General features: G+C 45.0%; 1 protein-coding gene across 3 annotated transcripts in view; it reads left to right on the plus strand.

Moving 5' to 3' along the window:
* The window catches only part of COL4A3 (collagen type IV alpha 3 chain), a 149,644-nt gene that overhangs the window by 101,058 nt on the left and 31,929 nt on the right, over positions 1-16,657 (plus strand). For all 3 annotated transcript variants that reach the window (XM_075937589.1, XM_075937588.1, XM_075937590.1), the window contains exons 26-33: positions 955-1,123; positions 2,889-2,981; positions 4,511-4,615; positions 6,977-7,074; positions 8,830-8,980; positions 9,129-9,242; positions 9,411-9,578; positions 15,244-15,333. In XM_075937589.1, the coding sequence (XP_075793704.1) occupies positions 955-1,123; positions 2,889-2,981; positions 4,511-4,615; positions 6,977-7,074; positions 8,830-8,980; positions 9,129-9,242; positions 9,411-9,578; positions 15,244-15,333 (988 nt within the window). The remainder of the gene's footprint in view (positions 1-954; positions 1,124-2,888; positions 2,982-4,510; positions 4,616-6,976; positions 7,075-8,829; positions 8,981-9,128; positions 9,243-9,410; positions 9,579-15,243; positions 15,334-16,657) is intronic.

The following is a 16,657-nucleotide window of genomic DNA, read 5'->3' on the forward strand; positions in this document are numbered from 1 at the left end:
TGCCAGCCCCAGCAGCGCTCCGGGCTCTGAGGCCAAGCTGGTAGCTCAGCTGTGCTGCAGTGGGGCACCACAGGGTCTTGGAGACAGGGCTGCACTGCCTGGCCTTAGTGGTGGTCTGGGGGAAGGGGCAGGGTGGTTTAGCTACCCCCTGTCTAGCACTAGGGGCAAAGACTGGGAGGGAAGGGTTTGGGACAATAGGACCACTTACCTGGCCCAGTGGCTGGTAAGATGGCGAGTCCCATCCCCAGCTGGCCACTCCTTTCCTGGGGTGGCTAACCCCAGTGATTATTCTGCAGTATAGCTGTCCCTCGCACTCGCTGCCCCTAGTGGTGACTGTGCAATATTGTGTCCCTCCAATCAGCACCCCCTTTTCCATTTTATGGAAAACAATTTAATTCCTGGCACTTCCCATTTTCCTGCAACAACTAAATACAGACCTTGCTTAAAGTTAGAATAAGAGGAAGCTGCATACCAAATTTCGTGGTCCTAGCTATTATTGTTTAGGAGGAGTTCTTAAACAGACTCACAAACAGACGGACTCACAGACAGACTCTTTTAAAATATATAGAGAGATAAATTAGAGCATGAAAGGTGCTATTTATTAGTATTAGCTGTTGAAATGTCTCAGAATTTGGACTGGAAGAGGTACATTCTCTTGGAGGATCAGAAAGTAGTATCCCAGAATGGGCAAATACTTCCTATATCCCTGCAGTAGTATTGCATTTTCTTTTGGGATCTCATAAAGGCACAGATTTAGGTAAGGATACCATAAACAGACAATTTTATATATCACACTATTTAAGTCAGAAGTACTTTGCTTCAGTTGATGCTGTTACTCTTTTGTTGAAACAGTGTGAAAGCATAATCAGTGCAATGTATCAAAACCTATTGCTGATGGAATTAACATAGAAAATAAGTAATGCACACTATGCAAATATATCTAATTATTAATAGGGACTGGATGGTTTGAAAGGGGACAGAGGATCACTAGGACTGCCTGGTAATCAAGGTCCTCCTGGAGAAATGGGGCTCACTGGACCACCAGGATACGGACTACAGGGAATGACAGGTCCCAAAGGCCCCAAGGGAATATCTGGTTTGCCTGGATTGCCTGGAGCAGTTGGTTTGTAACTTTATATTATATCACTACCTTCCCTTTTTAAAGTGTTTGACTTTCACTTAAACACACTGTTGAACCATCTTTAGGGTGGCAAGTTATGTGATTTGGAAGAATGTGAAGAAGTTTACAATAGATGATCATCAAGATTTCTGAGATAAACTAAAAGACATTAAGCTCACAGGACCCTGGCAGAAAAAAGGACTTAGTAGTCATTATCAGGACTCAACAAATCACTGAATCTACTCACCCGTGGCGAGTAGATTTCAGCTGGTCACCTGGTTCACCGGCGGCGTGCGCATGCGCAATGTGGGGCTGGCGAGTAGGTTTCGCCACCATTTGTCAAGCCCTGGTCATTAGGGATGCTAGCTATCAGCTAATAGAATAGTCAACTAACTGCATGAATTCTTAGTGGTTGGTTGACCATTCTATACTCCCCAGGGGTGGGGCCAGCAGCCGGTGCAGTTCATCCCCTCTCTTGGGGAACCCCCTGCCACCAGCACTGCTTCCTCTGTATCAGAGTCAGCAGTGCAGGTTGCCAGGCAGGAGCTAGTCTGGCTCCCCTCATGGACCAGCTGCCTGCCATCCCGCACTGCAGCATTTGATACCGAGGCAGCACTGAGGGGTGGCAGCAGCCCCTGCCGCAGTCCATGGGCATCTGAGCTCCATGCGGACAGAGGCTGCTGGAGGAAGGGGGGGGGGGCAGGTGAAGCTGCCGTGAAGCCACATCCATAGTCCCTGGGGTGGGGCCAGCAGACAGAGGCTGTCCAGCAGCAGTCCCTGTCCGCGGGGAGCTTGGACCCCCTACAGACAGGGACTGCTGCTGTGAAGCAGCCTCCCCTATTTCCTCCCACCCCCGTGCTGCAGCCACTCACAGAGGCAGCAGCACATGGTGGGGCTGGCAGCACCACGGAGCTGATGCTGCAGGGAATTGGCTTTTAAGCCGGCTCCCCCTAGAACCAGCTCCTGCTTTTCCCCAACCTTTCTGCCTCTGATACAGAGGCAACGCGGCATGAGGGGAGAGGGGGGGAACGCAAGTAGTCAACTAGATTAACTGATAAACCTAGGTTTATTGGTGAATCATCTACTCAACTACTCGTTCACATCCCTAGTAGTCATCAGTACCAGTTGATGTCAGGAAGACACTTTGTCTCTGTCAGGCATAGGTTTCTCCTCCCACAAATAAAGTTATTTGATTACATCGATTTGGTTGTTGATCCTGGGGATATTTGGGAATCTTTGTAGTCTACTCAATATCACATCATGAATCCTACCCAGTCTAAAAAGTTTCTTTTGGTCTTGAATTGGTTTTTTCATTGTTTATTGTCCTGGAGGATTCCAGCATCCATACTGATGATAGTTCTTATTTGTTGCCTTGAAAGCTCCAAAACACAATCCTGGGATTATTCCTGGAGGTTTCAGAATCAATGTGGCCAAAGAAGCATGTTAGATTTTTTTGGAATATATCTGAGAATTAAATATCTGTAAGCTGTCCTATTGTCTATGTGCTTTGTTTTCTGCATCCCTCTGGTGCACAATTCCATAGATACTTTCTAATATTTGGATAAGAGTTTTGGGGATTTTTGGTGACAGTAAAATGCTGTATTTTTAATTGTTATGCAGCTCATTTCTTTGGGTTTGTTGGGCTATGGAAATCATGCAATACAGTATTTTTAACCAAACAGAATTTTCCATGAACATTGTTTTAACAAGCACACAAACTATATCTCCACAAACCTCTCTAACCTGTTGTTATATATACTTTCTGAAGGTCCACAAGGAGAAATTAGTGCATTAAATTCAATACCTGGACTACCAGGACCTCGGGGGCCAGAAGGGTTATCAGGACCTCCAGGAGCAATGGGTGAGAGCATCTTCTAGGTTAAATGCAATAAAACTAAGCCCATCAGAGAGATTCTGCATGAAATTCTCACCCTCACTCTGGGTTCTTTATGCAGCGTGAAAGGTCCAGAGAAATGATCAGGAACCCTACAAGTTCTGTTTCCAGTTGGGTGAATTTTCTCAGCACTGGCATTGCAGAGACAGCCATATGATTGCCTTCCAAAGATCCCTTTGCAAGCTCTGGTGTATGGCGTGTAGGTGGGGGCAGGAAGGGCATTTTGAGGGCTATCTGGAACATGGTGGGTGTGTCTAGACTATGCCTCTCTGTCGACAGAAATGTAGATTAAGCACATCGAAATTGCTAATGAAGCAGGGATTTCAATATCCCATGCCTCATGAGCATAAACATGGCCGCCGCTTTTTTTGAAACTGAATTTTTAAAAAAATCGGAAGTCTAAAAAAAATTCTGACGCGGATCTGTCAAAAATAAACCCTTTTTCGACAGATCCTATAAACCTCATTTTTTGAGGACTACAGGATCTATTGAAAAAGGGTTTATTTTCGACAGATCCATGTCTACACTGCCATTTTTTTTTCCGAAAAAACTCCATTTCGGAAAAAAGCAGCAGCCATGTTTATGCTAAGGAGGTGTGGAATATTTAAATCCTGGCTTCATTAGCAATTTCAATGTGCTTAATTTGCATCCCTCTGTCGACAGAGGGATGCAGTATAGACGTAGACAGTGCTGTGGAAATTCTGGGCAGTGTTGCCATCCATAAGGCAGTCTGGGTGACTGCTATAATTTAGACTAGATTCCACCACTGTCCAAATTGCACTGAGGCTGTTCCAGCCCCCAGAGCAGGCAGTAGTTGAGAGAGCACAAGGGTGGCTTAAAGCCACCATTGGCCATCCCTCCCATCCCCTGGACTGGAAGTTGTGTGCTGTACCACAAAGAAGCATAGCACAGAACTGACCCATTGGTTCTGAACTAGCTGGAAAGTTATAATATTTGTAACAATGCTTTTATAGTCTTGCTGGGCTTTTTGTTAAATGTTACTTTCTTATTAAATTTTATTATGTTTCTACACAGAATGATTTCAAAGATTATGGGGCCAGATTCTCATCTATTTTAAAGCCCCTTTGAAGTGCTCCTGTGGTACAAAGGGACCTTTAAAGCAGCCCCTAAGCATCATAGGGGAATCGTAGGCTGAAATAGAGCTATGTTCTCTGCCTCTCCTATCACCTCCTTCCCCAATGTATGGTCAATAAGAACATGCAAGTGGAAGATTTATATATGCACATAGCTACACACATGCATCCCAGACTTGTGCATACACAGAGGGCATTTCAGACTTACGCCCCTGTGACATTTAGCATTTTATTTGGAAACAACTTATCTGGAAGTATTCAAGAGAGGAGTAGAAATGGTGTCTGAGTACTAATAAACCCATTGACTGTGACATCATTATAAGCAATGATAAGGGGTCAAACACCAAATTGCTAAATTTAGAAGATCTGTGGCAAAATATCTGAGAGTTTCTCTTCTGATAGGTAATGTTGGATCAAGAGGACACTGTGGTGATTTGGGATTACCTGGTCCTGAAGGTGATCCAGGATTTCCAGAGACTGGATTTCCTGGAAATCCTGGTCCAAAAGGTAAAATGTTCATTTAATATTTGAAAATAAATCTTCATTAATTGTTTTAGTAAATAAAATCAGTTGTTAACAATTATTTTAACACAAATACAGGTCAGACAAATAACTCTTGAAAAGGCCTATATTACGGTACTCATATGGTTGTCTACATTAAAGCATGTAAATTGAAAGTCAAATGAAGGGGCTGCACCCCTTGCTTGCTACCCTCACCAATCTCCCTCTCGCCAGCAGCTTTCGTGCCCAGAGAGCATGAGAGCTACGCTCACCAACCCCCTCTCTCAGGAGATAGGTGTCTGGCCAGTGGGGAGGGTGCAAGAGCAGGAGAGGGTATAGGAGTAGGCTGGGGCTATGTGTCTGGCCAGGGGGAAGGATGCTGGAGTAGGCTCAACATGCGGGGTCTTGGCTTCGGGGGGTTAGAGTGAGGGTGGTGGGGGTGCATAGTCTCAGTGGAGGGGGTAAGTGAGGGGGCTGCGGATGCAGGGTCTCGGCAGGACGATGAGTTGGGGGCTGGGGGCGTGGGGTCTCAGCAGAGATTGTGTGTGAGGAGGTTTGGGAGTGTGGGGTCTCAGCAGGGCAGTGAGTGGGATGGGAGTGCGGGGTCTCGGCTTGGGGGAGTATGAGTGAGGGGGGTAGAGGGGCAGGGTCTCGTCTTGCAGGAGTGGGGGCTCATACCTTGAGTCTGCCCTGCTGCAGACATGTTTAAAACTCCCCCGGGCACCCAAGGCAGGCATGGATTCACCCCAGGGTTTGGGTGAACAGCGTTAGAGTGCAGTGCACCACATGCAGCAGAAATACGCGTAGCACCAACGAGGCCGCATGTTTCCCACCTTCCCAGAGCACCAGGGAGAGAGGAGGCCACATGTCTCCTGCCTCCTTGGAACACTGGGGAATGGGGAGGGAGGAGGTTGCGTGTCTCCTGCCTTCCTGGAGCACCAGGGAGGGAGGAGTCTGCCATATCCCTGGAGCATTGGGGCGGGTGGAAGGAGAGGCCACGCGGATCCCAACTTCCAGGAGCACCAGGGAGGAGGAGGCGGACCAGAGGAGCTGCCTGTAGTGAAATTCCAGCTAGGGGCAACGTGACTGGTGATGTGATGATGTCACTTTGTCATCTTGCAGGGGGAAAAAATTATATATTGAGAGAGATAATATTTTATCTATTTTCCAAAAATGAAGCATCAGAACTGACAAAATGGTGTGTATTTGGAAAGATGTACACAAAGATTTAGCTGGACAATTTGCCTTACTATAACATCTTGAGAATGCATATAAAGACACACACAAAACATATAACATATCTCAAAACTTCCTATAAAGAGAGAGAAGACTCTATGAGGTTCACCACTAAAACATTTGCCATATTCTGTGTAGTACTTAGATACAACAGTGATGACTGGTACTATTGTATCCCTGAGATGTGAACATATTGTAGTAAAAGGGCCTATGTAAGTACCAGTGCTGTAATTTTAAGGTGTATCATGGTGTTCATGAGTTACCTGCTCTCTTGATAAAGGGAACAGGAAGTGTTTCAAGTACTGTGAATTTAGTACTTCCCCAAACAAATATAAGCCCCACTTCTAAAATATCTCCAGAACAGATACCAATTCCAGAAATATTAGAAGACTGGCCTTTTCTGTTACTCGCTCAGAGTTGAAGAAGGCCTATCTGGAACATGGATACTGAAATCATAACTGCTGCTTTCTGTCAAGAATGACCAAAAAATTGACCAAATAAATACCCCATTTAAAATTAGATAAGAGCAAACAGAAATCAGGCGATGACTCCAGCCCTTTTCCACCTGGTATCAAATCAAAGTGTAAAGGCAACTATAAAAAGCTCATTAAATGAGTCTTAAAACTGCAAAAATCAGTGTTTGAATGAATAACAAATTGAACAAGTCACAGTCAAGTATGCGACAGCTCATGAACAAGTAAGTAAAAATCTCTCTGGCTATGGCTACAGTGCTGTTTTTTGTGGAAGAGGATATGCAAATCGTGCTTGCATTAGCATATCTTTCCGATTCTTTTTGCGGAAGAGATTTTGCCGATAAAAAGCCCCATGTAAGTGGGCCATTTGTTGGAAAAAACCCACTTTTGCAAAATCCTGTAAACCTCGAATTTTGAGGAATAAGAGATCTTGCGAAAGAAGGTTTTTTTTTCAACAAATGGCCCAGTCTACACGGGGATTTTTTTTGGCAAAACCTCTTCTGCAAAAAGAATCGGAAGAAGATATGCAAATGCAAGCACGATTTGCATATCCTCTTCTGCAAAAAAGCGGCAGTGTAGCCGTATCTTCTGTGTGCTCATTTAGCAAAATAAATGGATAAGCAGGGTGTTTTCACCTGCCAATTGGTTTGCTTTGCAGGAGATAAAGGTCTTCAAGGATCAAAAGGATCACCAAGTTTGCCAGGAAAGGCAGGAAAACCGGGATCCCCAGGACAGCCTGGATACCCTGGTGAAAAGGTTTGATTAGAGACACAACTCATGCTTATTCAGGGCTGCTTGTCAGCAAACCTGTTTCTAAACAAATTAAGTAAATAAGAGGTTTAAGGAGCACAGGATTTGGTCCTTAATTGATAATGCACAAACTGTGAAAAGTATTTACATTGAAAGGGGGCTCAAGCCATAAAAATTAAATCTAGATTTCAAGCACCCTACATTTCAGAGTTATACCAGAGGTTGTTTTCAGGGTCAAAGAGGATTTTCCATTACTTGCATCTATTGATCAAGGCCACAATTTCTGAAAGCATTGCTGATGATGAGCAACAATTAAATTAAACACATGCTTACATCCCACCCATGTAAATGAGAGATAAGCACATGCTTAATATGAAGCATATGCTTACATGATCTCATGTCTGAGAACCACTTATCTAAATACACAATTGGTAATTGCATATGCATGAAGTCGCTGTGAACATGATTTAGTTCTCTGGGCAAGGTCTGCCTTGATACAGCATCTAGCACAGTGGGGTCCTGGGCCATGACTAAGGTTTGTAGGCTCGGTGGTTGTTGTAATAATAATAATAATAATAATAATAATAATAAATTATTGTTGACTTTATCACTGTTATTTGAAAGCCAGTCAAAGCAGTTCAGTCAGCTTGTTAGAAAGAGTAGGTCAGATTTTCCTCTTTTTCTTTCATATAATTTTCCTTTTGAGAAAAACGGCCTCACTTAAGATAGGTCAGAGCATTTTGAGGCATGTTATCTGAGAATTTACCCTTGTACTGAACCCTATTCTCTTTCTCAGGGTATGTCTACACTACCCCGCTAGTTCGAACTAGCGGGGTAATGTATGCATACCGCACTTGCTAATGAAGCCCGGGATTTGAATTTCCCGGGCTTCATTAGCATAAGCGGGGAGCCACCATTTTTAAATCCCCGCTGCTTCGAACCCCGTGCAGCGCGGCTACACGGGGCTCGAACTAGGTAGTTCGGACTAGGTTCCTATTCCGAACTACCGTTACTCCTCGTGAAACGAGGTGTACCGGTAGTTCGGAATAGGCACCCTAGTCCGAACTACCTAGTTCGAGCCCCGTGTAGCCGCGCTGCACGGGGTTCGAAGCAGCGGGGATTTAAAAATGGCGGCTCCCCGCTTATGCTAATGAAGCCCGGGAAATTCAAATCCCGGGCTTCATTAGCAAGTGCGGTATGCATACATTACCCCGCTAGTTCGAACTAGCGGGGTAGTGTAGACATACCCTCTGTTAGTGGCAGGGCTAGTACTAAATTAGATTGCTTCGTTTGCTGGGCCATTATTTCAATATGTATTTACTCTAAAGTATGAACGCTGGGCAACCTAAAGTAAATGTAGAACTCACATGGATTTCAAGCAGCTGACAGATAACTGAGTTGTCTGAAGTGCAGATGCAAAAGGATACCTGAGAGCTGTGAAGACAGAGAACTGTGAAAGGACTACCTTGTATTGTTCAGCAATGATTCTTCCAGCTGGGAGAGGAAGCCCCATCCAATGCTCATGTAAAGGAATAATACTAAAACATATAGCCTTTCAAGAGCAAGAGGTGTAAAGAGGTATTTAGTGATGAGGAAAGAAGTGTATTTTCAGTGCTCTGACAAATGTGAAAGATCCCCTGGTGGGAATGGAGATAATAACTTGAGAGAAGAAATGAACTTTTGACAGGACAGAGAAAATCATATTTTTAGATTTACAAAATTGAATATGAATTCTGCATTTACATTTTCCCTCTGTTGTAGGGAGACCCTGGATTAATTATTCCTGGCCAGCAGGGTGGATTAGGTTCCCCAGGAGGAGATGGCTTTCCAGGGGTAAAAGGTGACAGAGGATTTCCAGGATTTCCAGGTTTACCAGGATGCCCAGGACTTAACGGTGCTGATGGGCCAAAAGGTATTGTCTTTAACAAAACACAGCCAAGGAACTCTTTGCCTTATACACAGCATGTTGAGCAAGGCCCTAAGAGGGGGGAAAGGACAAACTTATTGTCCATCGACACAAACTCAAAGTTGTAAGTAATTTAATATTTTTTCTCTTTTAGGAGAACCTGGCTCACCCGGAGCCCGTGGAGAAAAAGGATTTCCAGGAAAGTTTGGTGATTGTCTTGTTGGCCCACAAGGACTCCCAGGTGCATGTGGAGTAATAGGCCAACAAGGTAGGCATACATAGAATAGCTGCTAGATCTGCCTGATACACAGTTGACCGAGTAAAGTTTGGTTTTACTTTTACCCTACAAATACATGACTACAGGTCCCAGTATAGTGTGTTTTTCTTTACAGGAGAATACACACATTTACTATATGCCATGCTTTTGTTTTCTTAGGAGAAGGAGGTACACCAGGATCAAAAGGAGACTCTGGTATTCCAGGCTTGGCTGTCCAAGGATTCCCTGGAGAATTTGGGCTGCCTGGATTACCAGGTAGCCAAGGAGATGTGGGATCGCCTGGTCACAAGGGCCAGCATGGCAGACCAGGAATACCAGGTGTACCAGGTCAGAATTTCCCAGATACATGGGGAAATAATTTTGATCTACATAGAAACAGAAAAAGCACAGGTGCCCTGGTGTCTGTTCCATCCATAGCAATCACAGCTTACATGCGAGATAGCGTCCAGGCAGTCTATACGCTATCTTTCGAAAAAGTGCATCACTTTTTCAATGCGCTTTTGCAGTGTGGACGCTCTCTTGCGCAAGTAGTTTTTTCGGAAGATCTCTTCCGAAAAAAGCTTCTTGCACAAGAAGCCTGTAGTCTAGACATAGCCTATGTTCCTCCATCTTCCCCGGAAGAAATCCAAAACTTCTTATACGGTCTGTAAATTCAGCATGCTGCTAATTATTGAAATATCAATGCTGGCAAGTCTAACTTTCTGCTGTCCCATCCTCCTGCACAAGAAAGAGTTTCCATTTTACAGACATTCTCCCTGTGTGTTAGCTTTTCACCTAATATGCCTTTCTTTCTGACTTCTGCTGTGCTCTTTGCCTTAGAAGACTTATTCCTGCAAATACCTTCTTCCTTAATTTATCTTACTGCAGTACAGTGACAGGAAATCCAGATTCGTCTGTTTACTTTAACATGTTTAAATATTGAAACTGATGCATAGATTTATAAAGACATAACTGAAATCAGAATCTGTCTTCCTCCAAAGGTTAGCCAGGGCATTCTCTACTACTTGGGGTGGGCATCCCCATAATTGTAAAGGAATAAGTTCTTAATGGTTAAGATTTGTAAGGAGCAAGGAAGAAATCAATTGTACACAGCTCCTTATTTACAGCAAAAGACTAAACCTTTCCTTTTTAATGTCCAATATATTATGCATATCTTTTGTAAAATACAAATCTAATAAAAATGTATTAAGAAATAACATAAAATTAATTATATAAATAACACATATTGCTACAAGTAATTAGCCATGAACATACTTACAAAACATTTTTCAAAACTAAAGCTCTTCAAGTGCTGGCTCATGTCCATTATGTGTTAGGTGTCTGTGCTTGCCACATGCAACAGTGCTGGACATTTTTCCCTCGGGGATTTCCCCTTTAGTGGTGCCACCAGCTCCTCCTGGAATGGGACTTAGCCTCGGGACAAGGCATGCCCCATTCTCCAGGATTTAAGAACTGTTACTGGTGTTAGAAACCTATGCTAGTTAGCGATCTCCACACTAGTTGTTTACGGTGTCTAGGAGAGTCTCACAGCAGCAGCAGATGTCTGGTTTTGTAAAAGCTTTAAGCTTCACACCAGAAAGGAGTGGGATGTTAGGCATGAAGCTCTACTAATTGAGTCAGCGCTGATACGGGCACCAGAGTGATTATGCTCAGACTCACTGCACAGCACTGAAGCTTTTCCTGGCACTGGCCACTAAGAAGAAGCCGAGGAGAGGATGATCCTTTCTTACAAGGGCAAGGAGAGGGCAGATAAGCCTAGACAAGGGTTGCCAATTCTGACAGAAGCTATTCCAGGAGCTTTTTTTCCCCCCAATATGATGTCATGTCATTTTCATAAAGTGTCCTATTAAAATCTCCAGGATTGCTTTCAGTAGTCCCCAGGAGTCTGATGCTGATTCCAGGAGAGTTGAGGCTGACCCTGGGCAGTTGGCAACCCTAACCTAAACCCACAAGGGCTGGCTCATCCCCTCCAAGTGGGAATTGGGCCCCAGCTTCTGTTGACTGGGTTAGCCCACCCAGGGATGTGCCCACCACCCCAGACAGTGGCTCAGGAGACCAGCACTTGGAGATGTCGGTGACTCAGGAGGCCCTGCAGGCAACACAGGATGTTTTGTCCCTCCCGGGGCTGCCCAGGCTGATGATGGCAGTGACTAAGTTACAGGGTAAGCCTGCCCTAGGACTGCCCCTTCAGTCCCAATCAGTGTGACTCTGCTCATCCTCTCAGGCAGTATCCCACCAGCACTCCTAGCCATCATGCCATTGTGTGAAGGAGCTCACACTTTTGCGAGCTCCCTTTTGTGGTTGAGGGCATGTCTGCAGCTTCTCTGCCCAGCTGTTCGCCGGGAGTGGAGGTATCCTGGAAGGTTTTCTGGTCAGTTGCCTGGGACCAGGATTCTTCTTACTTCTTTATTGTGGCTGCTGTGGGTTTGGGGGGGAGGGGAGGGCAGACTTCTGACCAGGTCTGAAGACTAGATCCCACTCAGAGCTGTCTAAAGTGCTTCTGTCCTCCCAGCCAGCTCTTAGGTCTGCCTGGGACGAGTTCCCATGAGGAACTGCCAGGCCCTGGCCCAGCAGCTTCTTTTATATCAGCCTGCTGGTTCCTGATTGGCTGTAGCAGAAGCAGCCATTCTATTCTTCTTGGAGGACCTGTTTTCTGCTCTTCTTCCTGGGGCGGGGTGCAGCAAGGCCTCCAACCTCCTGCAGGGGGAGTCGGGCCTACTCCACCCCATCACACATGGACATGGGACTACTGCTGTGTAGGAGCCCTCTGTGCCAGTTGCCGACAAGGTGGCACAGACCTGTTGAGGCATGTGTGACCCTACAGCCCTGGTACTGGGAGCATTGTAGCATTCAACACAGCAGGTTCCCAAAGCTGCGACACTTGCCATACTAGGATCATTATCTTCATCACCAAATGAGGCTATCATGGGTTTTCCCCAAGATGATGCGAAAGCTCACCAGAAGATTTTGAAAAGAGAGGCTTCAAAGTTGGGGCTGATAACTGAGGAGTTAAAGGACTTCTCAGACTCCCTCTTCAACGTCCTCAGCTTGGCAGCCCTGACCAGAATCGCAGTACAGGTACATAAAGGGGTGGCCAAAATTACCAAGGCCCTTTGGCAGACTCCCTCATCACTCCCCCCATCCCCCAATCTCTAAAGGGTGGAGCGCAAATACTATGTACTCACTAGTGGATATGAGTATCTGTACACCCACTTTGTCCTGAACTCATTAATGGTGTCCTCAGTCAGTGAGCAGGCTTGGCAAGGCCAAATAGGTGCTACTCCCAAAAACAGAGGCAAAGAAACTGGACTTTTTTGGGAAAAAAAGTTTATTCATCAGGGAGCCTTCAGCTTTGAGTGGCAAATCATCAGGCCCTCTTGGGCCAGTACAATGTTAACATTTGGCAATTAATGGTCAAATTTGCTGACTCCCTCCCAGAGGATCCGAAGAAGGAATTCCAAGCCACACTGGAAGAAGGACAGGAAGTCACAAGAGGAGCACTGCAAGTGGCCTCAGACATGGCTGATTCCTCAGCATGGGCAATGACTGTGGCTATATCTATAAGATGATCGGCATGGCTTGAGTCCTTGGGTTTGTCAGCAGAAGTCCAGCAGTTCATTCATATCCGACGCTTCAGACCTCAATTGAGTGCACACATGAGGCACGTGGTCAGTACAGGAGTCAATGATACATGTAAATGTCAAGAAGCTCAGGGCAGTCTGCCTAGCCTGCGAGGTGCTCCTTTCACAGCTGTCCAGCCAAGTGGTTCCCATGTTGACAGACAACATGGCCTTGATATTTTACATCAGCTGTCAAGGGGGAGCTTGTCACCATGATTGCCCGGGCATGGCCATGCCATCATTGATTCAGCACGCTGCTAGATATGGTATTAGCCTCTTCATGGCTGCTGCCAGATCATCTGGACCATCTCTCTCAAGACCACAAACACCTCTTGCATTCCAACCTTTCCTTCCTCCACCTCACAGCATGGATGCTGCATGGGTAACCTGAAGGAGAAAGCTTGCTCCGGGAAGTTGCAGCAAGTTCTTTTGGGGAGTAGAAAACTGTGGTGTATGAAGGCACGGACTCTGGCCGGTGCAAGCACGAAATCGTTTTATTTCAAGATTACAACTATCTTTATTCCCTCTCAACTTCCCAAAAGTCCACATCCTGCTTTTCACAAACTGTGCTTTCTCACAGTCCCAACACAGCATTCTCAAAGGTCGTTGACTCGGGCAGATGTTGTTATTGTTGGCTCAGGACTCTTGATCACGCGTGTCCCCGCTGACTCCTGGATCATCCTCCAAGGTCTGCAGCTTTTCTTGGTTTTGTCCTTGGATGCCCTGTCATGCGGTCAATGCACTATACTTGTTGATTCTCTACAGAAAACACTCCATTATACTGACTTTCCTGGCAAAGTGGCAGAGTTTCTTCTACTGGGCATTGGAGTATAACATCTTCCTAACTCATTCTTCTTTGTAGGCAATCCTGGATTACCTACTAATGCTGAAGAATAAGGACCTGTCCCTTTCTTCTATGAGAGTCCGTCTAACTGCCATCTCCGCTTTTCACTCACCTATCCAAGGTACATCAGGTTTTCTCACATGAGATGTCAGTCAGGCTCTTGAAGGCCTTGAGAGGCTGGCTGTCCCTGGCAGTTAGAGGTTCTGTCCCACTATGGGATTTTAATCTATTTCTCTTTAGACTCCATCCTTTGAACCACTGGGTTCTGGTTCCCTTTCCTGCCTATCATGGACGATCCCCTTCCTGGTGGCAATTACGACCGCCTTGACCGGAAAACTGTTGAACAGTCTTCTATTCATCTATGACCCCATCCAGCTTTCCTGCCAAAGGTGGTGTCTTCCTTCCACATTAACCAGGACAGCTTCCTCCTGATGTTCTGTCCTTACAAGACCAGTGAGGAAAGATAGAGATGTTAAATGATTAGCCTCATGCTAACCGGTAAAGTTAATGGTTAACCAGGCATTTCCGGTGAACTCCACTGATAGCCAGCCATGCTGGATGACAGCAGCCATGGCAGCAAAACCTCATGGTCGCAGCTTGACCCATTGCCATGGCAGGCCAGATGACTGTCCCTAAGTTAACTAGTTAACCGGTTAAGCACTAGTGATTAACTGGTTAACTATTTTAACATCCCTAATGGCTACACATCTTGGATGTCCGCCAAGCCTTGGCTTTTTACCTGAAGTGGACCAAGGCTTTCCACAAGTCCACACAGCTCATCATTGCAATGACTGATAGGATGAAGGGCCGTCCGGTCTTCTCTCAGAGGATCTCCAGCTGGATTACTTCCTGCATCCAGAGCTGCTATGAATTAGCATGGGTTCAACTACCACTTCTGGTAAAGCTCACTCGACTAGAGCTCAGGTGTCCTTGATGGCCTTCCTTATCCATGTCCCCATCCGGAAAATGTATAGAGCCGTAACCTGGTCTTTGATTCCCATGTTCACAGAGCATTATGCCATCACACATCAAGCCAAAGATTACATTGGTTTCAGCAGAGCTGTGTTGCAAGCTTCATATCCATGAACTCCTACCTACCTCTATTGATACTGCTTGGGGAAGTGGACATGAGCAAAAATTCAAAAAAGAAAAAAAACACAGTTACTTTTTCAATAACTAGTGTTCTTTAAGATGTATTGTTCATGTCCATTCCACGATCCACCCTCCTTCCCCACTGTTGGAGTTCTGGTAAGAAGAAACTCAGAGTAGTGGGAGCCAGCAGTGCCCCTTATCCTGCACCATATGGGCTTCACTCCAGAGGGGAACAGAGCTGGCCCCCTATGGATATCACTGAGGGAGAAACTTCCAGCACCAGTGCATGTGATGAGTACGCACATTTAATGTGCAATGGACATGAGCAACACATCTCAAGGAACGCCAGTTATGGGAAAAGATAACTGTATTTTCTGGAAACACTTTACTAATCAATCTATTCAGAAACATGCTTTATATTTTTCCATTTCCCTAGGTCAAAGAGGAGATCGAGGTATAATGGGCAATTTAGGAATTCCTGGACCTCCTGGTGTCTTTGGGAATCCAGGTATTCCAGGAAACAGAGGTGAGTTGCCATGATATCTACCTTATCTAATTATTTAAGAACATAGGAATAGCCATAGTAGATCAGACTCAGTCTATTTAATTCAGGATCTTGTTATACACACTGGCTCAAATCATATGCTTCTGAAGAAGATGCAGGAAACCCCAGACTAGACAAATGTGGTATAATCTGCCCTCCATGAAGGTCAATCTTTATCCCTAATAGTAAGAGATGAACTAAAATGTGAAACATGATATTTTATCCCTTCCAATACACTTTTTCTTAGCACTAACTATTACAACTCTGAATATCCTTGTTACACAGGGACACTCAACACCCTGGGGCAAAGTACTCCATCCCAGGCCCTACATCCACACCTGACCCTTTCACCAAACCCCCATTTCCACTCCACTCATTACCGCTCCATCCCAAGCTTCAACTTCTCTCCACTCCTTTCCCCAAGATCCCGCCCCATTCTGGTTCCCACCCAGTTCTACCTTCTAGCATGCCCTGTCCCCACTCCTTCCCCTTTCCCCACTGCTACCTACATGCTGCAAGAACAGCTTTTCTGTGGTGGGAGGCGCTGGGAGGGAGGGGGATGTGTTGGCAGGAGGTGGGGGCACTGGGGAAGGAGCTGGCTTCCAGTGGGTGCTAAGCGCACACTGACTTTTTTCCATGGGTGTTCCAGTCCTGAAGTCAGTCCAGAGAGTCAGTACCTATGCCTTGTTATATAGATGAATATTTAGTCTTTGAATCTTGCTAAATTCTTGGCTTTAATGAATTCCATGGTCTACTTGTAAATTGAGTAAAAAGTATTTTCTGCTATCGGTTTTGAATGTTAAGCCTTTTAATTTCATTGAATGCACTTTTGGGGGAGGTGTTATGAGATGAGAACAGAAGTTCCCTCCTACTTTCTCTAGATCATCCCCTTTTTAAAATACTGTTATCAAGTCCCTGTTATATATCTCCTTCCTTAAATAAACAATCCCAATCTTTTCAATCTCTCTTCTTTGGAGTTTTTTAATTTACACAATTTGTGGATTATTTTTTGGTGTGAGCATGGTAATTTCACTTTAGCAGTCCCATTACACAGTCCACCATCAATTTTTTTTTATTACATAATGATGTAATTATTTTATTACATAATAACATCATTGGGTTATCCAAGCACTTGCACATAGGCAACTTCCATTAAAGCCTATGGAAATTTCAGATGTGTACCTAATGGAGGGATCAGACCTCTGGCACCTACAATTTCCTTGTAATAGTGGGAATGGCAGAAATTAAGTTGCCATTATTTTCTGCTGCTTTTAAGAAGTTGATTCTTCTGCTTCATTACCAGTCA

Source organism: Pelodiscus sinensis, chromosome 10 (assembly GCF_049634645.1).
Source record: "Pelodiscus sinensis isolate JC-2024 chromosome 10, ASM4963464v1, whole genome shotgun sequence".
In the NCBI taxonomy this organism is placed as follows: domain Eukaryota; kingdom Metazoa; phylum Chordata; order Testudines; family Trionychidae; genus Pelodiscus; species Pelodiscus sinensis.